Source organism: Topomyia yanbarensis, chromosome 3 (genome assembly GCF_030247195.1).
Source record: "Topomyia yanbarensis strain Yona2022 chromosome 3, ASM3024719v1, whole genome shotgun sequence".
Lineage (NCBI taxonomy): Eukaryota > Metazoa > Arthropoda > Insecta > Diptera > Culicidae > Topomyia > Topomyia yanbarensis.
In genome coordinates, this window is record NC_080672.1 from 91771875 (window position 1) to 91798625 (window position 26751).

The following is a 26751-nucleotide window of genomic DNA, read 5'->3' on the forward strand; positions in this document are numbered from 1 at the left end:
TTTATGTTTACATTCGATTTTTACATTTTAAGATATTTGAAATGAGTATTGCAAAGCATGTTCTACCCTTGCCACTCTAATTTTCGGTTGCTTAAACCTAAATGCTAGATTCTTAAAAAAACGCTAAACAAGCATTCTAAATTCGATAAAACGCTTAAAACCCAAAAATAAAAACCAGGGAAGATTCAATTTTTCCCAGCGGTACATCACTGGTCGTGACTATTATCCTTGGAATCAAGAATCAATTGAAACCTATCCATAAATGATGTGTTATGATTTTGTGAAGCATTCCAAAGTACTAACATAAAGAATTTCGGAGTCATCACGGATTTGGCACTAACGCTCAAACCACATACTTCATACATCGTGGGTAAAGGCATCAAGACAATCTGGGTTCATCTTCCGGGTAACGAAATATACTACGAATCATGAATCAGTTCACGCATACATGAATAGTATTTTATGATTTTGTGTACTATTTCACGAGCAATGATATTGAATCGTGACTAATATATGCACTAGTTCACAATGATTGAAAGGATTCATGAATAATATTCCGCGTTTCGTGACCACCAGAAAATACGAGAAAAGACTATGCATATGCAAGGTTTTATGAATAATATTCATAAAGTGTTCACGTACACTAAATCGATTTGGTAATGACATGGCGGAAACCGTGACTGAAGCTCACAAAACGAAAACAAATATCACCATTAATAAAAGCGTTATACTGGCGTTACTGAAGACACATTGAGTATAATTTTAAAACCCATAATTTTATTCATGGTTCTGTTTTCGTAACGTAAATACGTGATCATTCCAGAATTCATGGCACTTTGTTCACGATTTTGGGAATAATAACTTCTGTGTATGTTAAGAAACAATTATGTTTATAATAGATGAGTTCAATGCCTCACGTCGACCCATTTAGGTACTATAAATTTTCTAAAATTACAAGAGGAAACACCATACTAATATTCTATGCTAATATACCAAAACTTAGCTTCTGCAGTTCTTAACTTTTTGGTCAGAGCTAAATTGAAATGTGGTTTTCGAATAAACTTGTGTTGCATCCTTTCCATATCGGTTCAAAACTCCCGTGTTCACTCTCACTCACTCCAACAAAATCGTAGCATAGTTTATCGGATTCCACTCTGGATTGCCAGTAGGTAGTGGTCGAACTCCCATAACGAAACTTTTTACCCCTCGCAATTATTCCTCCTAACATGCACCCTCGGCACTGCACTGTGGCAAAACGCAAAAACCAGATGCCAAGGTGTGAGCCATGCCACCCTCCTATATAGAAATAAAATTTATCGACTAAATTTGGCGTCTGTGAACCTAGCCGACAGAGTATATGCATGTGTTATCTGTTCTCCATCGTTTCCATGCATATTACATATGGTAAGTACGTGGAAATTTCCAAACATGCACATGACAAGTATATTTTCTAGGAAAGATGAATTGGTTTATGTGCATATGTTACACGAAATCGAACCTTTCAATATGTTAAACATTTATAATTTAAATCCCATAGATTAAAAAACCGTAGTCAAGTAGCATTCTGGAGTTAGACTTCAAGTCTACATTTTTTTCTAACAAGCATGCCACTCACTCACTGTTTAACAGGACGAATACACGCGGAACCAAGTGGAAACAGTGCTACCCATAATAGCAGTTGCAGCAGCTAAGCGCGCCTTGATCGAGTGAAAAATGCCCTCTCGCGTTGATGACGGTCCGCTTGCTCCGCTCTCTGTCCTCACGGCTGTGCACATAAAACAGCTCAGCGGGACAAGTCACGTACAATTTGATTAAGTCATGCTAAATTGAATCATTTTTTGTTTTTCTTTCATTTTTCTCGCACCTCGCGCCACATCATTCCCGAACTCGAACGGCGCTTACCCTTTTTGCTACCACCTTGTGTGTTTGTGTACGGTATGTATGTGTGTGTGGGCGGCGTATGTGCGACCGTTCACCCACATTCGACTCCCCCACCAAAAAAAAAACAACGAAACTAACCACCACCGCACAGGGACGGATGTCAAGTGGCGCCCGGTTTCACACTTTCCAAAGTGTTTACGCTGACTCCACTGTTGGCTAACAACAAGGACAAGTGGGGCTTGGCCCTGGATGGGCAGCTGAAGCATGAGGACACCAATCTGGCCTCAAGCACGTTGTAAGTTTATGTTTTTTTCCGCAACTGTTTTACCTTTTTTTTACTATCCGCCTGTTGCTTTTACGATTCGGCGTTTATCGGTGTCGTGATGTGATCGTTTTTTTGTTGTTGTTGTGTGTGTGCTTTTGGTTTTTTTTCGTAATGACATGTTCGGTGGTGTGACTCTTTCGTCCAATTAGTAGTCCAAAAGAGCTTCTAATTAGGGGATGTGTTAAGGTGTTATTTTGTGTCGTGTGTTTAAGCTCGTTAATGAGGGAAAGTCAGTGCGAGAAAGCTTCAGCTACTAATAGGTGGTTTTGGGTTATGTTTTACGAAATAAAGGACACGAATTAACAGCTTTAATCTTGATTTGATTACTGTATTTTTATACATTCTAGGCGACTTTTTGCCTAGATATTTTGCTTTTAAAGATTCTGAGATTTTTTGAAATGATATTCTTAAATGTTAAACTTTTGATCAGAAGTAACTTTAATTACTTTACGTAGAACACATTATAAAAAGCAACCAACTCACTTTTGATTTGGATCGTTCTTACTCTGAGCCTTTTAATTTGTTAGAAGTCTACAGAGCTCGTTTAACAGTTTTGTTAATATCATTCATGTATTATTTTGAGCGTTTTTTTTTCTATTACTGCCACTTTCACAACTTTTCAATCTATTCTGATTAACGCCTCCAGCGTATCCTGTTTCCACCAATTCCGTAGGTGTAGTATACGTAGTATTTCTAGTAGTCGTATCATGTAGTATTTAGTTTCCATCTTACTATCACATTTACAGCAGAGTAACTACAAAAACACAAAGTTGATTGATTTTAGTATGTATATAGGTGGTCACCAGTAAGCTACCGTTGTACGCATGATTGTCCCATGTAGATAAACCATTATGCGAATGACGGCAGTAAATCCCTTGTAACTTCGCGACATTTTCCAGCTAACGACGCTGCTTCAATCCATTAGTTTGATCGCCTCGTTAACCCGGCAACGACTGTTCTATATTGCAGTTGTTTTGAATAGTACCCGAGAATAAAGTTGCTGTACTCTTTCTTATCACAAACCGTTATACTGTAGATACATAGGACGGGGATGCCACATTGAAATTTGTGTTTTAGTCAACAAACTGTTCTCGCTAGCTGTGGTTCCTAGAATAGAATTAATTATATAAAAATCTGCGTGAAATTTCTCAAAGTATGAAATATCTGAATGTTCACTGCAGAATAAAAATAAAAACCATGTCATATGTCATTTTTGAAAATGAAGAATAAGTGAACAAAAATTGTTAAATAAATTGTAACATCACAGAAAAAATTGTCGATATGGCAATCTTGGCACAAAAACTTTTCTTTTTGAACCGACTTTGTTACACAATGATCTGAACAATGGATGTGCGTAATAGGAAACTTCATCGATTTTCCACACGATTTGTCCTTTATCTCGATATTAATTTTACTGAAAAAGTATACCCCGGTCAACGGTTTGGTTATCCTAGAACAGCTAGTGGTGTTTCTGTCTTTACAACTGTTGTAGATTCAATGTCATGTTGCATCGCATGGTGTAACCAGTTTCTTCACGTAATTTAACATACGATATCTCTAAGCAGAGAATATGTATTTTCTATTCCATAAAAGTTAAACGACTCATATGTTATATGAATGTTTTTCATGCTTATTACCTAGGTTAAGCTAGGCGAATAAACGAGCTCAATATGAACCAAAGATTTTTTATTGGAAGTGCAAAGTAAATTATTCGACTAAAAGTTCCTTCTTCGATTTACCCTCTTTAACGAATAGAAGAAAGAGCTATAATTCACTTAAAACTTAACTACACCATTGCGTTCGCACACGATCCAGTCCGCTCCCTCCATTCATCGCAATGCATTCACTTATGTAAAAGCTTCCATTTCGTCCTTCACACTCCAACATCCGCCCGAATCATCCCGTGCACTGTATACAGACGACAAGTAGAGATAGCGAAAACTTTCACATAATAAATTACCCCGAAATTGTCCACCCAATAAAAAGCCATTCGCAAAGTTTATTTGGAACGATTTTTCACATCTCTATCTGTTTATTCCGTGCTCTCTTTTTTTCTTTTTCCCCTTTTTATAGGTCTCGCAACATGGTTGATGGAAAATATAGGTACACAGACGCATTTATATTAAGAGAAAATCAGCTGCGTTCTATTAGCAGATAGTAGCTCTATCATTCTTTCCCATCGTCATCATTCACTCATACTAGCCTCTCGACCATCAGTGAAATTAAAATTTTATTTGCGTTTATAACGAATATAATAATTCGAATTTGCGGTTCGTCAGGCGATTGGAATTTTCTATTACCTTATACATAAAATTTATTTCTACATTTTGGAAACGTCCCTAATATTTATATTGTCGTTATTCATGTGAGTATCGATATCTTGAACATAAAAAAATATTTAGAAATCAATATTTCATTATCTTTTATAATTTAAACTGGAAAACTGTATTCCCAATAGATCGTGGTGGAGTTCCGCACAAAGGATGTTCTTCTCGAGAATGTCAAAATTAGAATGTCTATTGCATATAATAACATATATGTATATTAAGTGGACGCCAGGTTGACATTTCAGCGATCTTGTAATTATTCATTTCACTGAAAGACTTGATGCGCATTTTTTTTTAATTTTCGTTAATTTGACACAGTTCAATGTTAGCGATAACCGGAGTGATGTAGAATACGCTAATGGTATGTGATTTCAACAAAGAAACGCTCCCTTTTTCATCTCATTAGTAGCGCGTTTGCGGAAAAGTATCAATATTCAAAATAGTTATTGAATTTGCGTTTCGACTTCGTCTCATCAGAATCCGACGTTAACTTAGTAACGGGACTAAGCTAGCGCCAGATTGACGCTAACTCCAAAAACGGAGACATTAATTGTGTTCCTGAGCAAACCCCTAGTCAAACGAGATGTCCCCCAAGAAAAGGAGTTTATTTTTAGGCTGATGTGAACTGTTGGAATCGAAACGTTTGTTTTGACTTAGTAAGTCAATGCGAGATGCACTATGCTATATTTCTCCTTAAGGGAGAAAAAATTGGGTAAAAACTAATTGTAAATTGTTTAAACCCCCATTTGCGCGTTAAGGGCACAAAACCTGTAACTAAATTAGTTATGGCAGTTTCTGTTCCACTTCGTCTCATCAGAATCCAACATTAGCTTAGCATATATAGCATAGTTCTTCTTGCATTGGCTTGCTACGCCAAACTAAATGTTTCGCTTTCACTAGCTCACATCAGCTCAAAAATGAGCTCTTTTTTCGGGATATCACGCTTGACTAGGGGAACCTCCGTTTTTGGAGCTAGCGTCAATTCGACGCTAGCTGAATTCTGTCACCAAGTGTAGGATTCCAATGAGATGGAGTCGAAGCACATATTCCATAACTAATTTTGTTATAGGGTTTGAACCCTTTACGCGCAATGTGGTTTTAAACAATTTTCTCGTTAGTGGAGAATAATTAGTTTTTACCCAATTATTTCTCCACTATAAGCCGTATGGTGTCCGGCGGGCTGAAATTTTTTTGCGCTATTTCAGCCAAGAATAGAACCTCTGGGAACTGCTCCCATGTCGTAAGAGGTGACTAACAATATGCTAGGAGTTCCTAGGTCGAGGTATTGCTTCGTACCGAAGACTTAAGGAGTTCCTAGGTCGAGGTATTGCTCCGTACCGAAGACTTAACCTGGATGGACCTTAAGGTTTTACATCATAACCTTTATCCATTCTGTATTTAGTGAATCACTGACATATAGTCACCTTTTCTGATTCGCTATTCTCGATTGTGTACCAACGTTTTAAGTTTCTTCTGGCGGTTGTATATTAGCCGTAAACGACGATGTCTAATACTACACTAAGTAACAGAATATATTAATATACCGGCACTTCCACGCCAAGGTTTAACTTCCAAAGCTTTGGTTTAAAAACCGTTTTTTAAAAAAAGGAAACTTTCATGTAGGAAATTTACTGAATTGGCCTAAGATGGAGCTGTAGACTTACACAAAAAGTTTTTTATGTTGCAAGCGATCTGTAGATGTGTTAAATTAGGTTTTTTTTATTAAATCTGGAACCGTCTACCGACAAATCTACATTAACGAATACCTTCAAAAGTGACTTCTTGAGGTCTCATGAAGGCCTGACACTAGCTTTACGATACTTTTGCTTTCCTAAACAGTGATAAAAATCTCAACATTCCAGAACTTCACTTTGTCATAAAATGTAGGACCATCGGAAGCTAAAACTTCGAAAAATCGCACTCCTGGTCCTTTCTTCAAAATCATCCAGTGCAATACTCTACGTCACTCGTTCGAATTTGCACCGCTCATATGGTAGTCGGTATTTGCTAGTATTGCTGTTCTCCCATCCATTCTTCTTCTGGATCACCGAGGGATCCCCTGTCGTAGTGTTTATTATATTTGTTACGCATAATAAACATATCAATTGGTATTTAACCCAATTATGGGAACGTGTCTGATAGGGAGAGTGGAGATGCCAACTTGTCATTAACATTTCGCAGTGAATTTTTTCACATTCATTTGAGATATCTTTTATACATTTGTGCGCTATCTTTGTACTGCAAACTTTAAAAATGATTATTGAAGTGTTAATAAGAAGCATTACTCCCGATGGCCGGCTGTTCGGAGTTCAAATTGTTCGTTTCGAATTCTCGGAAATTGATCGCGAGCAACTTCGTACATATTGCTAAGATCATATTGTCTATAGATGAATAGACCTTTTTTTACGTTTTAACGACATTCAATTAGCTAGAGATTACTGGGTAGGGAAAGTTATGAAACTTAGAGCCATAGTACTCAAGTGAGAGCAAGGATGTGAAGTAAACAGATCGGAAAACTAGAAGTGGCAGGGTCACTAGAACAGGCTTAATATCGTACGGGCTTCATTTTTGCCTTCTGTTAATGAGGGTCGAGCTTAGGCAGAATAACTACGAATCACCCAAGTTCACTAACATGTGTCCTTGATAAAGGTAGACGTATCTATCTTTACCGTGACTTTCCCTACCCAGTAATCTCTAGCTAATTGAATGTCGTTGAAACGTAAAAAAGAAAATGTGACTAACATAGTCGAAATAAAAAAGGAAAAAAAAGATGAATAGACTATTATATTCCACGCGGCTTTATCCTTGCATTACGCACCACGGAGGAATAATTTTTAAAATGCCTATTTGAATGGATTCATATTTCTACTGGAGGTCGCATACCTGAAAACTTTGATCTAAAATGAAAAGACAAAGCGCGTGAGTACTTAGCTAAATCACAATATCTATCAAGATATATCTTGATTCACTCCCTACCTACCAACACCAATCCTATCCTGTGACACTTGTGGATGATGCAGAGAATTCCTCGGTCATAATAGTCACAAGTGTTGAACTAACATTCCTTCCCATCCCAAAATTGACCTTCATGGGCGTGGCCATCTACGTTATTGATCATACTATAATCTTAGTCTTTTTAGGTTGCACATTGAGTATGGTGAACTACTCCCAAGTATCATACAATTGGTTCAATATGCAATTTCAACAGACTTTGATCAATCACGGTAAACTCACGGGCGGTCAACTAAGCTAAGCTAAGCTAATTATTTCTCCACTAAGTAGGAAATATGGTATTTCACCTATGCAATTTTTGTACTAAACTCACTCAAAAATGTTTTAAAATTGTAAGCATCATGATCCTGATTTCATCTCGAAGCGCCTTAGTTCATTTCATCTTAGTTCTTAAAAAAAGAATAATGAAAAAAAAAATTCAGCAGGGCCAAGCCGGAATTTGATTAAGATTTTCGGTTGGTTTCAGCCGAAATTGCAGCTCATGCAAAACCCGATTGTCAGTCAGCATCGGTTGTACAATGTTAGCCACGTGCGGAAACCAGACAAGCAAATTGATGGACTTCGTTAGACTATCGAACTACCAATACACATAACATTAATAAAGCGAAATCAAGTCGACCAAACGTATTCGCATGAAGTTCAACATAAATCTAGATTTTTGTTTCGCACAACACTTGTTAAATGATGAATTTGCCATCAAATTTATCTATGAATTTTGTTCTAACGTTTAATTCATAATAGGATGCATGCTTCCATTACCTGCCTTCTCATCTCGCACAAGAGAGAAGTTAAAAAGCGTACCGCCGTCAACAGTAAACAATCGAACAAACATATCGCGCGCAGCTCTGTTGCGTATACACTATAGAAACAGCAAAGTTCCGTTGCCCCCACGGCCCAACTGCGAGTGAAGTGAGAGAAGCACAAAATAAAGTGCACCCATTACGAAAGAACACAATCGCGCTTGACTTTGTGCAAATCCGTCTTAGACCTACAGTGCACGAGCTGAAATACCCACAAAAACGTGACGCGAGACAGAACACAACACTTATTCTGCCTATGATCGCAAGTCTGTCCCATAAAGATAGGAAATCCCACAGAAAATGGGACAAATATGCAATCATGGGTAGTATTGTCCTTACTAACTATAAAATAAATTCAAAATTATATTTTTGTCGACCGGTGTCGTGCTCGATGTTGCCCATCTACGATGTCCGACCGTCGAACAGCCCCAATAAACAAGTGCACGAGGTAAAAATTTGATAAAGTTAAAAATTGATCTTAAGCTTACGGTAGTGTCTCATATTCAACTCCACCATACTCGCAATGTTGTAGTGATAATGTTCAATAATTTAGCCAAGCCTGAAAGTCTCATCGTGATACATCGTGATACCTGCGTATAAAGACACGACTGAACTTCGCCTACATAATTTAGCACCGCGCACTACCACAGATTACATTAAAAGATTCATGTCAAAATATGGCAAAGATACTTCAAAAAACTTCTTTCTAGGCATTCTCAATGCTGTTTGGCTGGTGATAATGCGGATGAACCAACCTAATTCTTCTTACTTGACTTTCGAAAACTAAGCACGTACATACACCCACTGGCTAGAGCTGTAACCAAACGACACACTACGGTAATCTATGCGCCAAAACAACTAAAGAAAATTTATTTAATACAACCAACACTAACAAACAGCTGTCGACATCTGGCGAAACACCACAGACAGCCGGTCAAATAATAGCTGCCGAACAAACACAACACCTAGTATATGTAGCGAAGCAATAAACAAAACAGAAGACGGCTATATCAGAGTCACCCAAAAACACAAAAATCATCAAACATCCAACAATGAAAACCAGAACTTCTCTAGCGATGCCAACGTGGGCATGCACTCGAGCGAGGGAAGTAGCAGACGGAACGATCAACAAACAGCAGAGGGTAAAGCAGAACATGATTCCCCACCGAGAAAGCAGATCCACACACGCAGCGGAAGTGCACCCAGCATTGATGGCAGTAATAATTTTCGTTTTTTTGTGAATTGATTTTTTTTGCTATTGAAATTATAATGTATTTTATTTTAAAAAACGATGATGATCCTTGAGTTAACAGATATCATTCTTTTCTCATTTTAAACTGTGTTTTTAAAATTAGTAACGAATGATTTATTCGATATTAAATGACGAACCGTTCAGTGGGAAAATGTTGGTCTAATAGTGAATTATTGTTAATTATTATTATTGCTAAGTTGAGTAAAAGTTTGTTTTCTAGGTTAAGGGGACGGTAAAAGCCATTTTTTCTCGGCGAAAACTGTGCACATCATATCTCTAAATCTACTGAACCAATTGTTATGAAATTTTGCACAGTTGGTCGGTGTTAAGTCAGACCGGACTAAGTGACAAAATATTGATTTCTAGAAAAACGAGTTTAAACTTTGAATAGCATCTCTTACATTATGATTGGAAATTAATTTTTGCCGTAATTCTTGTTTTTTGTTACATATTTCAACTCTGGCAAGAGTCGAATGTAGCTGACAAAATTCTGTATCCATTGCTATAATTATCTCATTTTTTGATGCTTTGCGACTTAGTCCGGTTAGACTTAACACCGACCAGTTCTTCTTCGCATAACCTGCAGGAGTTTTATTTTTAGTCAAAGGGGAAAGAACTTGGCAGCTCCTATACAAATCCTTGTAACCACTTTCTTTGGGTCTGTGAGTCAAAAATGGCGGATCAATCATTAATCAAGACCTATTTCTGAAAATAGCGTAAAATTAGTCCAGGTGTTTGCGTTTCGACTTCGTCTTTTCAGAACCACGGCACATGACCAATGCACCGCGGCACTTAACCAATGCACCGAGGCTGAGTTCAAAATTGGAAACACTACTTGTGAACACACTAAAAGACTACTAACTTACGATGTCCCGTAAGTGAAGGGATAGTTAGAAGTAGTGTGTTCACAAGTAGTGTTTTCAATTGTGGACTTAGCGTCAGCCCGGTACATTGGTCAAGTGCCGTGGTGCTGAAGAGACGAAGTCGAAACGTAAACACCTGGACTAGTTATAGTTAGGTTTTGCGCCCTTCATACATCGTCGCTGTTGTGCTATCTTATGACAAGTGCCATTTTGCACATTTCGAGAAAAACGATTTTTAAAGTTTTAGATTGGATATCTTGAAACTTATAAATGGTATAAATAATACAAAGAAGACAATTGATGCTTCTATCTATTCTGCATTAATCTCTTAAATATTACGAAAATCGGTTTACTACATTGCGAGTTTTCACTAAAAATGTGAACAAAAGTCGGTCTCACACGGGTCATTTGTATGGCGTGACATAATTGTGCATGGAAAATTTTCCATACAAAAAAATCATCAATTATTATATTTGGTTTCATTTGGTCTATAAACAATCGGTGAGATGCATTTTGAAGTAAATGAGTCAGTGAATCTAGAAAAAATAGTTATTTTTGGTTACAGTGTTGCCAACTATGCTATATTTCCAGTTTAAAACTTAAATTGCATTTTGCTTGTGAAAATGCATTTTTGTTGTGAAAATGATTATACCATTGTGTTTCTCAGATAGTTTTACATATAAAAACATCTAATACATCAACATAATTTAAGCTAATCCCCAGACATAGTCATTTGAAGCAAAAAATTAAAAATTTCTCAGCACGTTTCTCGCTATATCTCAGTAACCAAGCAGAATGTCAAAATTCTGTAAACGCCACTTTGTATAGATTTTTTAGACAAGTAACGTAGCATATCTAACTCAGTTTACTCCGAAATGGCGATTGTCATAAGATAGCACAACAGCGACGAACTGCTATTCAAAAACTACTTTCTTTCAAACTTTGCGTACACATTCTATATAAACATACCCAACGCTGAGTTTTCGAGAAAATTTTTCAATTAAGGGGATTTTTTACGCAAAAAACCCTTAATGAATATCGGATATGTTTGCTGCTGTAGATTGGACGGATTCCGGTTATCACAAAACATTAGTAACCTTGATCGATTTGTAAATTAATTATAGTGACTTCTGGTAACCACAAAACATTAGAATCGTTCACTTTTATTTGACGCTATTTGGAAGGAAGCGGCCATTAAAGTGATGATCCGTAGAAAACGTAAATCGATTAGTGAAACCATCTGTATATCTAAGATGGCTGCGTACGATAACCATGTAACATTTCGAAACTGCATTATTTTGGACTTCGATTGGCATGTGGTGGGTAGTGGATGGCGGAATTTGAAGATTGACGCTATTTCAAAAATAATAAGGATGTCATTTGAAAGAGGGTGGTCAGTAGATAACGGAAATTGATTATTGAATGAATTTTGTTCAAGGTGGCGGCTTCCGGTTAATATAAAACATCAGAAGACAACGAATATTATTTTTTTTCAAGCTAGTTTTATATTTCTAGTAGTTCTAAAAATCAGTTGATTTCTCTCTCAAAACTAGATATTTATCGCTCTAAAAAGAAGCCAGATATATGAAAATTTGGATTTGACTCTGATTCTCAATTTTGGATTCAATGCGTATTATTTTAAACCTTATTCCTTTTACTGTGACTAGAACTTTGTATTATACCACTGGCAATATATTGATTTTGTATTAAAATATCTCCTTCGATTTTGTTCCCCTCGCAAGTGACATGAAGGCGGACAGAGTGGGAAAAACTCAGTGCGTTAATCTGGATAGAAAAATGGTGAACAGTTGTTTGCAACTGTACTGTAGAGTGAGACCGAGTAAACAATCTAATATCCACGAAGTCACGTAACAGATCGGTTGCATACTGTTTATTTGGATTAGTTCGATAATAATCTGCAATATTCAGCAAGGCTGTTTGTGTATTTGTCAACAAAAAACAATACAGGACTTTGCACAATTCCGTTTCCTGGAAACTTTTGCATCCTGATCTCGAAGAACAGCCAATGAATAACCTTTCATAATCAGACCGTTCAGTTTTGTTTGTTAAAACAGTAGCACATCTGTATTTTCGAGGAAATCGCGATTACAGGCTGTTAGTAAGAATTCGCATAACAACATTTTATTAATTATCCAAGCTTGTGTACAACTGCGATATGAACCATGCAATGTGTAAATGAAGCTTTTGAAGTGTGTATTCGCGATGTAGTATTTTATCAATGCTCCAGATTTGTATTTTTTCTCCCTCTTCTGTTCAGATAAATCGACGACCGGTTTGACATCGGAACTAGTAAAAAAAGCTGCAGAAATGAGGGCGCCAATGAACGCAAATAATCGACAAAATCGTATCATTCAAACGATGATTGGCTCTTCTCGAATTCGATATTCGATTTTGTGCTGATTTTCGCTTCATAAAAAACGCTTTATATGTTAAGTTTATATATCATATTATTACGTCACTTATCATTTGCACTGGTACTCGATACTAGGGCAAAATATTTTTTAAGACTAAAACACTGGTTTGGCTGTTTTGCTACCGTATATACTAACAATAAAACCGCACAGTTAATATAATAAGAGCTATGCTTGCACGGTTTGGATTTTTTTCGTGTTAATGGAGAACATCCAATTCTAACGACTAATCATTTTTAGCAGCCCATCAATTATTCCACGTCATTTTCCTCAATCCAAAATTCCTCTCATCGCACTCAAATCAGTCATCCGTATAACAATCTGCCATACAACACAACAGCAAATGATCTGAAGTAACACTAATTCGATTTTTGTTTTTGCTCCTGCTCGGTATATTTGGAATCTCAACAACGAACCGACATTGGACGGCAACGGATATAATCGTGCAGAATTGCCGACCCATCGCAGCGAGAAAATCTGGGCATCATCGTGCAGTACAAAGTCAAGGTTAAGCTGTGTATTACGCCACTAGGAGGGTAATTATCGCATTTGTTAGTGCAAGCACCATTTGTCACAGCCCCGAGTCTGCTTCCATAATTATAGTAACAGCAATTACGATTGCCGCCAACGGTGTGGGGCAAAAATTTACTGCCAATTTCTGTCACCGGCAGCATTCGGAATGTGTGACCTCGGGGGCAGCAGTGTAACCGATTCATGTCTGCTGACGGAAACAATAATCATTTATCATCTCTTGATTTTTCCCTGTCCGCGCATCCACCTCCCATTGCAGTGATTTAGTGGCCGAGCTGCCGTTCATCCTGATGCATCCGAAACCGGAAGACGACGAACCGGTGATAGGGGAACGATCGCCGAACCGAACGATCAACAGTGCCGCTGACGGAAGCAGTAAACACCTGACGGCGACTGGTACTGGTTCGGGCGGTGATCAAAACAGCAAGAACGGCACCAATCACAGTGGTCCAGGTTCGGCCAAGGAGGATGGTCCCAATTTGATTCAGCTAGATGGGTGAGTTTGGTATAAGCTATGCATGGCTCAAAGATAGCGGAACAGAGAAATTTGAGCGAGCGTTTATTTTAGTCCTAACTGAATACTATCTTGCGTCCGAGTCCATCTTCTGTGTATAATGGAGAACCATGGTGTTTTGTTTTACTCAATGTACCATGTGTTCACTCATTTTGTTAGTCTGAGATTAAGGGGTACATATATACTGCTGTGATCCGCATAACAGTCCCATTTGCTTTTCCTATGTAGGTGGGACTGTTATGCGTATCACGGCAGTATACAAAGTTGAAACTCAAAAAATCGAGAAATTTTTTTTGAATATTCTGAAAGTATATACTTTTGAAAATATCTGTGCGAAATTTCATCCAGATCGGAGCGCTAGATTCGGGGAGATTTTCGGGATGTTTTAAAAGAAAAATATCTAATAATGTATTTTAAAAGAGTAAGAGAATATTAAGCTATATACAAACTATATTGCATAGTTCTCTTTATTAAAATTTTTTTGAAAAATGAGCAACTTATCAATTGTTTTCGGAGGCGCCAAAAACAAGTTGCTCTGCTGCAGCTGTCACAATTCCGGTAGAAAAAGTAGCAGAAAAAATTCGTTAAACTAAAAGGTATTTCCTATACCGCCAGTTCTCATCCAGTTAAAAAAATTATATTCAATTTTGAAATCAATCGGATAAGAGATCATTCATAAATTAAACAACACTTTTGGGAGAAAGGGGACAAAAATGTGAAATATTGGGACATATTGGGAGGGGCAGTAATCTGGAACATTACATAACATGTTTTCGCAGATTTTTTTAACATGTTTTCGCTGATTTTTTTTAAACTATTTATTACGTACTAGTGGTGGGGGAATAAAGAAATTTGTAACAGTTTGGTCAGAAGGGAGACTCAATTTCTCGCATTTTTTGCGTAACGTAATTTATTACTGGTTCCTAATCGGTCTTGATTTACGGTTGTAGCAATTGTCAGTTCGAGAAAAAACGCGTTTAAAGAAAAAACTAGCAAGTACAAATATATTTACCATAAAAACTGCTAAACGACTATACCTGGCCCATACTACATCCTAATAACACTACGGAAATGGCAGATACGCGGAAGAATGATAAACGTCCTGAGCCGTTTTTTGGCCGAAAGAACGTTTCAGGTCAACGTGGAAGGGCATTTGTTGCCAGCACATGTGTTGAAAAATGGTGTGCCATAGGACTTAGTGCTCTCGGTTACGCTGTTTCTCGTGGCTATTCAACCCAACTTTCGCGTGGTTCCGAATTCTCTACAGATCTTGCTGTACGCTGACGACATTATGCTTCTAGCATGGAGGAAGAAAGACCAGTCGCTCCTTCGAAAACTTCAATCCGCAGTGAAAGCCGTCGATATATGGTCGAGAAGTGTTGGTTTTACGATATCTGCAACGAAATCCAGCATCTTCTATTGCAGCCCGAATGCACGCCGTGAACCCACGCAATCGATAAAGGCAGATGGTGTAACCGTTCCGGCACAAACGCTGTTGAAAACCCTCGGTGTTACTTTCGACCGATCGCTCAACTTTAAAGCGCATTGTAAAATGACGAAGAAGGCGTGCTAATCCGGGCTGCGCATCCTGAAGATGGTCGGTGCCAAGTTACCTCGTGGTCATTGTGAGTCTCTACTGCAATTGTTACCTTTCGACTGCTCTACGGCATGGGGATCGTAAGCAGAGGAGGAGATGCCATCATCCAAACTCTCGCATCTGCATACAACAGGATGTCATATATGTCACGAGTCCAATGCTAGCCATTATGGCTGAAGCAGGTACTCTGCCGTTCGATCTACTCGTTCTTCAAACCATTGCACGATTAGCTATCCGCATGATGGAAAAAAACAAGGATAATGCTGATTTTCCCTTGGTGCATCGACCCTCCGGTCGTTTGACAGAAGTAGTTGGACCCCTTCCCAACATTTATCCTCGTACGTGACTAACCGCTCGGAAGTGGTACGAATTCAAACTCTAGATTATGTAAGACGTAAAGAAGCACGTGAAAGCTGGAGACCCTGCGGAAATTGTTCGTCCAGTTGTTCAGGGGATCCTGACAGATCGTTTCAGTCGCTCAATTTTCGGTTCCAAAGACGATAACACAGTAAGCGCGAATGTATTTGGAGAACACTATCAACAATCGGTTGGCCTTCTGCCGCCGAGGTTTTTGCAATAAGAACAGCGCTAACTGTGTACCACGCGTCCAGAGACCTGCTAATAATGTCAGATTCGGCTAGCTGTCTATTAGCAATCGAAGCTGGCACAGATTGATAACATGCTTCGAAACCGTCCAATCAAGCTGTGCTGGACTCCGTGTCACGCTGACATCCGCGGCAATGAAGAGGCAGATCGATTCGCTGGAGAAGCCAGGGGCGTAGCTCCATTGAATATATCTGTTCTAGGTGCAGATGCCGTCAACCAAATCAAAATAGTCATCCGAAACCAGTGGTTCAATCGGTGGTCAGTGTCCACCCGACTCTGAATTGGACATATCCGACTAACGCACGAGTTCCTGCTGCAAAAAGGAGCTCCACTAGTTTGGTACTGCTCCGGGGTAAACACTGACGTCCGTCATGTGATCCTCCACTGCAGGATGTACGATGAAGCTAGAAGGATCCACAACATCGATTCGACGAGTCTGTGATTGGCTCTAGGCAACAACAGAGAGAACGAAAAGAATATTCTAAGCTTTCTCAAGGAAGCGAACTTATATGAAATGCTGTAGAATTTTTTTATGCGTGTATTGTTTTGAATTGTAATCTTCACTGAATTTTTAAATTTGAAAAACAAAAATCCTTTCAACATGAATACACCTCTTCGGTGTAAGATGTCGTTAATAAACAACAACAGTATTTTATGAACATAGGATGTAAGAAATCCGGACCTGGTCCGTTTAACGGATGAACGCTGGACAGACCTCAATACATCAGCATAACGTTACAAAGGAGAGGACTGATATTATACGATGGCAATGTTTCGATGTACTCTTGTGACAAGTCCCCTTATTGATCGGAGATTTGTGCGTTGCTGTGATTTGTCTTTTCAACATTTTCCCGGTAGGAAGGATTGGGGAAGTGTTAAGATTAGGGATAAGCAAAATAACGACACAGAGAATATAGACAATACGGAAGTGTTCTTCACTCCCAAGGGAACAAAGGACACTTCTCGAGAGCAGATATATCAATACCCCCAAAGGGATTTTGAGATACCAGAACGACAACACGCCCGAAGAGATATTGTCATTCAAATTCGGATTAACCCGATTTAAGTTTATAAATATTCGCCGTGACTTTTTGAAAGCCATCGTTTAGTTTATAACCGTTTTTTCCCCTAGAAATTCCAAAGATCGATCAACGATACTACAAAGATTTTGCTGTATTTTCTCTGTAACTGATCCAAATAAAAAAATAAATATCAAATAATATGAAGTCCCGTGATCGGATTCGCAAAGATCACACGAATAATACTCAGCTCGTTGAATAGCTGCCATGTGATAATTAAGTTTGTAATGTCCAGTCAGTGCCCTGACTGCAACTGTGCTTGGAAAAATGTAACAAATTCTTTAACATATTCGGACTCGCATCCGGCAGAAAGATTTGTTTGAACGAAAGCTTCCAAGTTACGCCAATGGTTGAACGGATACAGCCCAAGTGCGAATATTTATATTTATCCAACTTATCGACAGTGGTAGAACTGGTTCAGGACCAACACCATTTCGTCCGCCCATTCATTTCTAGTAATGACCGGGTACCCATAAAAGATAGATAGCATTTAAAATGCTTAGTTCTTCGATTTAAGTTTAAAATGCGAATACTGGTTTGCTTTCAGGGCAGCCTGTCGGAGAAAAAATAAAATGTGTCAATGGCAAATTTGCTACTGAAGTGTCGATTTTATGCCACATACAATCGCGAATATTTCTGCTTGGAATATGGCACAGTACGACGAAACCATATTTCGGAAACCCAACCTCATCAAATTTCCTCAACGAGCCATCGGTGACAAGGTTCCATAACACCACTACCTTGAGGACACTTGCAACTCCTTATATTATTATTTTCTTATCTCTACTTGTATTCTTGTATTATATATATATATATATATATATATATATATATATATATATATATATATATATATATATATATATATATATATATATATATATATATATATATATATATATACATATATATATATATATATATATATATATATATATATATATATATATATATATATATATATATATATATATATATATATATATATATATATATATATATATATATATACATATATATATATATATATATATATATATATATATATATATATATATATATATATATATATATATATATATATATATCCCAAATGTAGCGGTCGATTAAACATTTCACTGGTTTGAAAAGGAAGGAAGTCTAAAGCTGTTTGTATCGTCATAAGTACCGCGGTAGCCTTTGTGAATGAATTTTACAATTTCTAATGGATGTAACCTATTGCAAGACCCCAAATAAGAACTTTTTTCAACACATGCTTGAGCGTGCGTATCATCTTTCAAGTAGAACTGGAATGTTTCCATCTTTTCCCGTAGACACCCGCCCATTTTATCGATTTGTCACGATGTCACGATTCTACGAGCAAATACCCAAAAGTCAGAACTACCTCAAAAGAGCTCAGGGGCAGTCGTCAGTAAAGGCTCCGTACAGCCAGGAAAGTGTGTGTGTGTGTAAAAAAACAGTTGAGTACTGCACGTCGTAAGACGAGTATTCAGAGGATCGAAGGCACTTTCTGTATGCTTTGCGAGCCAACCTGAATGCCTCCGACTCGTCCCTGCGTCTGTGATGCCAAGCTCTTCTACATAACTTTTTGAGTCTAACAAGTTCGGTATTCCACTGAGGTGGTCCTCTAGAAACACGCATAACTCGAAGCTGACAAGCCTCTTGGTATGCTACTACTATGAGTGAGTTTTGTTTTATACACGACCATTGACACTTGGAGATTCAACCGTCGGAGGGTACCCATGAAACCTAGTCGCCAAGCTCTCTTCGTGGAGGTTGCCGTTCGTAGATTTGGGATTACGATATGTGACGACCAGTGCAGTAAAATTTCATTTCATTCAATCGAAACTGAATGAACGCAGTCAATCAGTCGTCTGCAGTAGCATTCACATTCATTTAACGCATCAGTTGTTGTTAATCTGAAGCTGGGTTCATGGCACTTCACTCACCGCTGCTTTCAAATGAGTCGCAATTCATATTCAACCTCCTTCGTTTGATCCTCTCAAATGAATAGATCAGCTTTCAATTTCCCCAGTGAGCACCAGTCAAATGAGATCCGGGTAAACCTAAGACAAAAAGAGACAACTGGCTTCGTATTTTTGGTTATCATGCCTTTCTTGTGTCAGATGACAGATGAGTGTATGCAGCTAGCGAGGTTGGCAGTGCAGCCAATTTCTTTGTCATATTTAGATATGTTGCTATAATACACATAATAATGACCGTTTTATTGACACACATTTCGCATTTATCTGGTACTAATCAATCCAACATTTTTATCACATACTACATGTTTCTAGCAAATTTGGCCAACATAACAGCCTATTCATCAGAATCAAATTTGCAACAAAAATATTATAGAGATGAACGTACTACCAAATAACATTTTTCATTGCAACCAGTTTCAATAAGCTGTTATTAGTAGATTCATTATTTTCGTCTGAACGCTGCGAATTTAAGAAAATTTGAAAAAGAAATATGATAGCCGCAGTATGCTATCATAATTGTACGAAGCTGTCAAATTCATTGCTAAAATCAAATATGTAATTCAGCTATTTATTTGCACCTCTACCAATAGTTCCCTGTGTACAATTCCGATGACATGGTGAAGAGGTAAAACATTTCCACACTGGTTATATAGGAACACATTACGAGCACAGTCTATAGTCTACGAGAATCTTTTCTTTTTCAGAAAGAATTCGAAAAGGTTCTGCTCGATATGAATGCTATAAATAGGTCATATCGAAGGTTGGTTTATTGATTTGAGGTAACCAAAAGGCGCCATATTGGATTGATTGATTGCAAAATGTCCTCAATCATCAGTTTCCGTCATCTCGTGACCATCATTGCAAAAGTGATATAGATATAATTGATCATGGTTTTTACTGTGGTGGTTACCCGAAACCGCCATCTTTGTTTTCAAAATGGCCTAAATTCATAAATTACGGTATTTTATGATTATTTTAAATGATACCCATATTGATAGTTGTTTTCACAGTTTCTTGGTCACTATAGGCCGCAATCTTGGATTTCAAAATGGCCTAACCTCCTTTCAAATGGTATCCATGTTTCCCTCATCTCTGATTTAAAAATGACTTTAACCATCGAGCTTGAGCTTGAGCTTGACCTTGTACGACCACCCGTAGCTGCTACTCCGTTATCGATCTAGACTAGCTGAAGTTGCACAGGGAATCAGTAGTAGTGCTTGGGATTAGGGAAACATCTTTCAATGTGCAACTCCTGGTAATCCTAAAGTGTTTATTGAACAAAACCGGCGCAGGCCTGGCCCGAACGTAGATCGCAGAAGGAACGTTAGTCCGATACTTGCTTTTGCTAGGCAACGGCTTTACTTCCCTTCCGAAGGAAGATTTTACACCTCAGAAAAATCTCAGCGACCTCGGCTGGGAGTGCACCCAGACTAACTGGGATGGGTGGCTGTCACGCTTACCACTCAACCAACTACGCCTTCACTTAAAATGACTAACCATCGATTTCCGTTATCTATCATCTTGGACCTTTAACGAGTTCGCCCGTTTACACCTAAGACAAGATAAAGCAACTAGTAATACGATTTCTGTATATTTCTGTATTTTGGTAGTACGTCCATCTCTATTTCAAAGTTTGTGGCAAATTTGATTCTGATGAATAGGCTGTTATGCTGACCAAATTTGCTAGAAACATGTAGTATATGATAAAAATCTTGGATTGATTAGTTCCAGATATATTTTAGCGAAATGTGAGTTAATAAAACAGTCATTATTATGTGTATTATAGCAACATATCTAAATATGACAAAGAAATTGGCTGCACTGCCAACCTCGCTAGTTGCATACAGTCATCTGTCAACAATTATTCACCAGGGCACAAGAAAGGAAAGAAAACTCTCCAAGAAGAAGAGAAAGAAAGGTTCGGAACATTTGTCGTTTTTGAGTGCATTTGTTTTATGTTTGTTAAGCAGAAAAGCCCACTACGTCATTTGTTTTATTCTTTTCTTTTTCATATCCTCCTGATTTATCAGCTTCATCGAAAAAAAATACAACCTTACTCATGCAGAGAAAAAATGCTCGTACCTGTATCCGTCTTGAGTTGCCTCGTCTTATCATAGCCTTTACCCTATATTATTTATTATCTTGGTCGGAGTTATTTTTATGTCAGTGACTGTTCCTTCATATTCATTTGTGAGTGGTTCATTGGAATGGTTCACTTCCATTAGCTGAGACAGTGCTAATGTGAGGTTGGTGTTCAATAGAAACTAAACAGGCAAAAACGTCAAATGACTAGAACCTGTTATTCAATTGACAGTGAACTTTGAGTGACTCAAACGAAGACGGCAGCCGAACTCAACTGATATAGTGGTGGTATGTTTACAGTGAAAGGCTCGAAGTTTCACTTGAAACGATTATTTTCGTTTGAAATTGATATTTTACCGCACTGGTGACGACATCTAGCGTGTAAGTGATCAACGACGACGTACTTATGATCAGATAACAACGGTTCGAGCTCATTTGCCAACTCATGCGTAATACCGTCAGAGCAGAGAGTTACATCTAACACTTTTTCTCTACCAGCTGGGCGATTTCCTATATTAAGTTTATGCAGATTTGCACTACTTAAGTATTCTCTCAATTTGGTGCCTCTCAAGTGGACATCTTAGCGGTCCCAAAATGTGTGGTTGGTATTTGCATCACTGCCGTTTATGAGAGGAAACCCATTACTGCCACATTATGATACAACCCTTTTGAAATCATCAGAAGGTGATGGTTCATTTTGTGGCAAATATGCCGCATATGAGGTTGGATATAAGCCATGCGTCAATAGCGCTATTCGCAAGTATACATGTGCGAAGCCATTCTCGTGGACTTGTCGTATACATGGTAGAGAGCATTGTCTGTCATTTTGGCTGTTACCGTGAATCAGCTGTATTAGTTACGGCGTCGTTTATTTTTTCGCGTGTTGTTCTACGAAAACGCATTGTCTTTCGTCCTCAGTACAGTACAGTACAGTACAGTTCAATGTAAAAAAATGTCAAGTGAGTTTTTTCTTACGTAAAAATTAATGCCGAACACGAGTTTTACGTTGGTTTTCGCTATTTTTTGCTTTAAAAACAATACGGACACCAACATAAAACATACACTTGGGGGTACGATAGGTCAGTCGTTTGGAGCAGGGATGCCAAAGGTACCAGTAAACTCCTTTTTTTCGGTATATTTACATTTGCACAAGCCGTACAGCCTGCTACAGCGACACATCACTACAGTTCTTGCCAGAACGGTAGCCAAACCGAGTACATTTTTCCGTAGAGCAGTAGAATACATTTTTGTTTTGCTGCTGTAGCGTAGTAATGTTTGTTCTCTCGCTTTGTACACTTTTATCTGCGTAGTCAAAGGTAAAGACCAGCACACGAAAGCGTTGATGCCGGTCGTGGCGTAAACGAACAGCATTCATTGACGTCGTTTTTGATTGAAAATATTGATTAGATTAAGAATATGTAATAAGTGTAAAATAAGGAAAGAGAAGCTGTACCGCTCGCGTCTGGTGGCTGTACTAGGGCAGTATTTTTTGTCATGTTACTGCTTTGCTCACAGACTGCCGCACAGAGCTGAGCGTCCTGCAATAGCGAAACACAGCAACATCGAAAGAGAAATAGAATGTAGGCAGAAAAATTACAGCCGCAGAAAAGGTAGGCATTTTGCATCCTTGGTTTGGAGGCACTATTGGTCACTACTATAATGTAAATTTAAATTATTTTGACAGGAAAATGGTGCGTAATTTTGTGCGAAATGCACCAAAATAAAGTGAAGAGGACACAAAGAACGCAATTGTTTCTGTTCAAAATGGCGCAAGTATTCGATCAGAATTCAAGGTTTCGTTCAAAACATTATGTGCTCGTGTGAAAGGAAAGTACTCGTCATCAATGAAAGTGCGTCAGATATTTCGTTAACAATACAATAATTTAAGGTTTTGTTGAAGTGGATAGTCGAAAAAAAACATGATCGAAAAAGAGAACCCAAGTATCAATTTTGATTTTACAGCACACTGCAAGTGCATTATAAGTTTTAAGAAGGGCTCCAAGAGTGCTATAAAACCTCAATTGTTACTAGGGAAGGAAAGGTATCCAAAAAAACGCTGTGAAGCACAAACGGTGTTGTCCCACAGTCAAGTAACTAAGTGAGCCGGAATGCACAACTTCCATTCCACACTCTGGCGACGACAAGGACACCGAATAAGTCATTCACAAATTTACAGCTGCTGAAAAACACGTCATGATTTTCCACACCATTTGCCACTTCCTCATTTTCTTACCTGAATGACGTCAATTAATTCTATGTATTACTAGCTAATACCCATCGCACGTTGCTGCGACTTTCAACGAAATAGGAGTAGAACACAATTTGTTCCGAAGCGCCATCTGGCGGGCAGATAATCCCCAAACAATAGCACACAAATACGCTCCATAACAAATGTATACTACGTATAAATTTTAGCGGCAATCGGTTAAGCCGTTTGGGAGTCCATAAATCACATACATACATACATTGACTTGTATGCAGCTGATTTTCTAGCGGTGTAAATTGGTTTATTTAACCTCGAATTTTGTGACCTATCATACTTATATAAGGTAGGAAAAGATTCCGTCAGATTACTACTCCATCATAATCCTTGGCCAGATCCTATGAGAAGTCTTGGAAGCATACTTCCAGAATCATGAGAGAATCATGATTCTCCTTAAAATCTGGGAAATCCCATAGAACAAATATGCGTATGCCTCCACTATAGCTATTGCACCACCCATTTCCTGGTAAACAAACACAAATCAATACGACCTTCTTCGTCATCCGTCGAACACACCCAACTGAGAATGATGAATGCTCAATATCCTTTAAGCAATACACAAAACTTTAATCTCTTTATCCCCGTGAGTAATGGGGATTTATTATCGCTTTGTTTCCGTATTAACATTGACCCATCCGTTGAGGCAAACAAACGCTCCCCGACCTGATTGTGTCATACTGTCTCTGTGGGTGTGTATTGCCTTCCGGAAAGTCCTCATGAAATTTAACAGCAGCAGCTTTGCATTAAGTAAACGATCCCCGCGCAAGGTTGCACTCGTGTCTGGGTTGCAAAGCGTGCTTTATTCTCTCAACCCCATCGCCTCCTACAATCCGTCACCACCCAAACCCCCGGTTCGTTTTATTTTAACTCAGTTGCATCTATGTTCCATTTTATGGTCACACCACAACCACCACCACCCCCGCTAGCAGTTCCAGAGCTATAATAATCGAAACGGAAACGACGCAATTGTAACACTGACCTGACCCCGTTCCAGCACATCGAGCACACGCGCGTTTGTTCGAAGGTTGTAGAATGCAGCCAGCGCTCGCGCGTAAATGCTATCTTGAACGATGTACGTCCCAAAATGATACCAGTTCGATGCCAATATTTCTCCTCCAGTCCGAGTTCTCCTCGGTACCTCCGAAACATGGCTGGTAGCTTCACTACTGTATGTTGACTGATGACAAAGTCCCGCTTCCCGGTATTCGTTGTGTGTGTGTTAAAATCATTTCGCTGTAGAATGTTTAGTTTCATGCACACACACATGTTGCACACAAATCGTGATCCTGTACGCGGCAGCAGTTGGCTGTGGTCTTGAATCAGTCGAGTTGTTTTACGAGTTTTCGTGCCCATGGGACGGGATTTGTTCTATGATAGTTCAGCTCAGCTCATGGGCGAGATTAGTTTTAGGAGTACATATTTGTTGCACAGATAAACACCTGTCTGAGGAATTTGAATTTATTGTCATCAAATTAGTTTCCTGTTTATTAGTAAGTTGCATCCGGTGTCACATTGTGGAATATATGTGATCTTAATGTTGTACAGTCGTGATTCCCTTGTTGGACTCTAACTCTATGCTAAATCAACAAAAGGTTAAAATCTCATGTCACATTTGATTTAAACAGATGCACTATTATCAACCAGCGAATCACGAATTTAATTACTAAAAGACTCTTCGAAACAACATCATTGCCAGCCAAACATAAACTGGGGAAGGGTTTTGCTTCGAGATGTTATTTCCTAGATTCTCTTTACTTTACTATAACCAATGTTAGGTACATTTATCACACCTAGTTAGTAGTGTAGTACTACCCGTCACGTAGTTTAATGTTTCTCTTTCACTTTCTATCACCCCTTGCAGCGACGAAAACTGTCCAGACGACGACATAATTTTCGAGGACTTCGCCCGATTACGTTTGAAAGGAGCGGAAACGGAAGCCTAATAATGCAGCACTCCCGCTCCACCCCCAGCCAGCTCGCGTGTGTGGGCGTGTTCCCAATGTGTGTATGTGTACGTACTAGTTTTGTGCTGTTCTATAGGGTAGCTAAATGAGCGCACGTGATTTCAGCGAGTATGCGCCGACGGGTTTGCAGTGTCTAATTCCAACATTTTGCCAAAATAATCATTTGCGGACAGTGGTAGCGCAGCAGCACACAGCATCATCTATTATATAGCAACCAGACACGTAGAGTGTTGCGAGCACTTTCTCACCACCACCAACACCACCGAAGCCAGAGAGAAAATTACATAGAACCAAATGGCAGATGGTACAATCTGTTCTCGTAGCACTATCACTGTGTAAGTAGTTTCGGGACAGCATCGTGATAAGGTGTAGATTGGGCCTTAGAGGGGGAGAGCACTAGCTGGTGGCGTTGTGTTTGACAGGAATCGTTGGTGTAAATCCTCCTATCTATTTTTTATGTAGTAAAAATTGAGCGAAAGAAACACCCTTTGGCAGGTGTGAGAAAATGAAGAATGAATATTCTTCAATAAAGTAATGGACTATACAATAGATGAGAAGACCTGTTTGTATAAAGTTAAGCGGACAGCTAAGTGTAGTTTAAGATAAAAGAAAACCAATTTTTTGCAAAATGGAAACGAGCTAACTTTTAACACGTTTTAAAGGAATTCAACTACATAAAAGCATTTACGAGGTGTACAAGTGTTCGCTTATCACAGCTATAGTCACAATCGTTTTCAGTTGCCGGCAGTGAGGAACAGTATATATAAATATATTTAATATGCCTCATTGTTCGATGAATTGTATCGTATAAAATAAGCATTTATATCAACATTTCTTAATTTATTAATGTTAATTTGTCTGTTTTCAAATATTCCTGTTTCACTCTAGCTTTTATTTATTACCCTAAGCCAACATTACACCGCAATAGAAGATTTCTAATTTATATAAATGAAACGATAAAATGTAGAAAAGCTACACTTTATTAAGCACACCAATTGTTCGGTTTCGACCTGTTGAACTGCATTTGTTTTTTAAATTCTAACCTTTGACAGACGAAAACCAATAACCAGGCACTTCACTTGTGAAGTATCCAAAAAAGTCGTTAGAAATCAGTTAAAATCTTACCTACAGTAGTTGCTAAGCAACGGGTATCACCATGCGCACATTGATTTATTTACATGTATATTTCCAAGACAAGAACAAAAGCCGCACCCACACATACATCATAGATTGATTGA

General features: G+C 38.4%; 1 protein-coding gene across 11 annotated transcripts in view; it reads left to right on the top strand.

The window, feature by feature from the left end:
* The window catches only part of LOC131691432 (beta-arrestin-1), a 253193-nt gene extending 226809 nt beyond the window's left edge, over positions 1-26384 (top strand). For 7 of the 11 annotated variants that reach the window (XM_058977814.1, XM_058977815.1, XM_058977818.1 and 4 more), the window contains exons 7-11: positions 2033-2176; positions 4280-4309; positions 13342-13428; positions 13683-13919; positions 25411-26384. In XM_058977814.1, the coding sequence (XP_058833797.1) occupies positions 2033-2176; positions 4280-4309; positions 13342-13428; positions 13683-13919; positions 25411-25492 (580 nt within the window). In that variant the 3' untranslated portion in view covers positions 25493-26384. The remainder of the gene's footprint in view (positions 1-2032; positions 2177-4279; positions 4310-13341; positions 13429-13682; positions 13920-25410) is intronic. The other 4 variants (XM_058977821.1, XM_058977823.1, XM_058977819.1 and 1 more) reach the window with 3 other exon arrangements.
* The last annotated feature ends 367 nt before the right edge of the window (positions 26385-26751 follow it).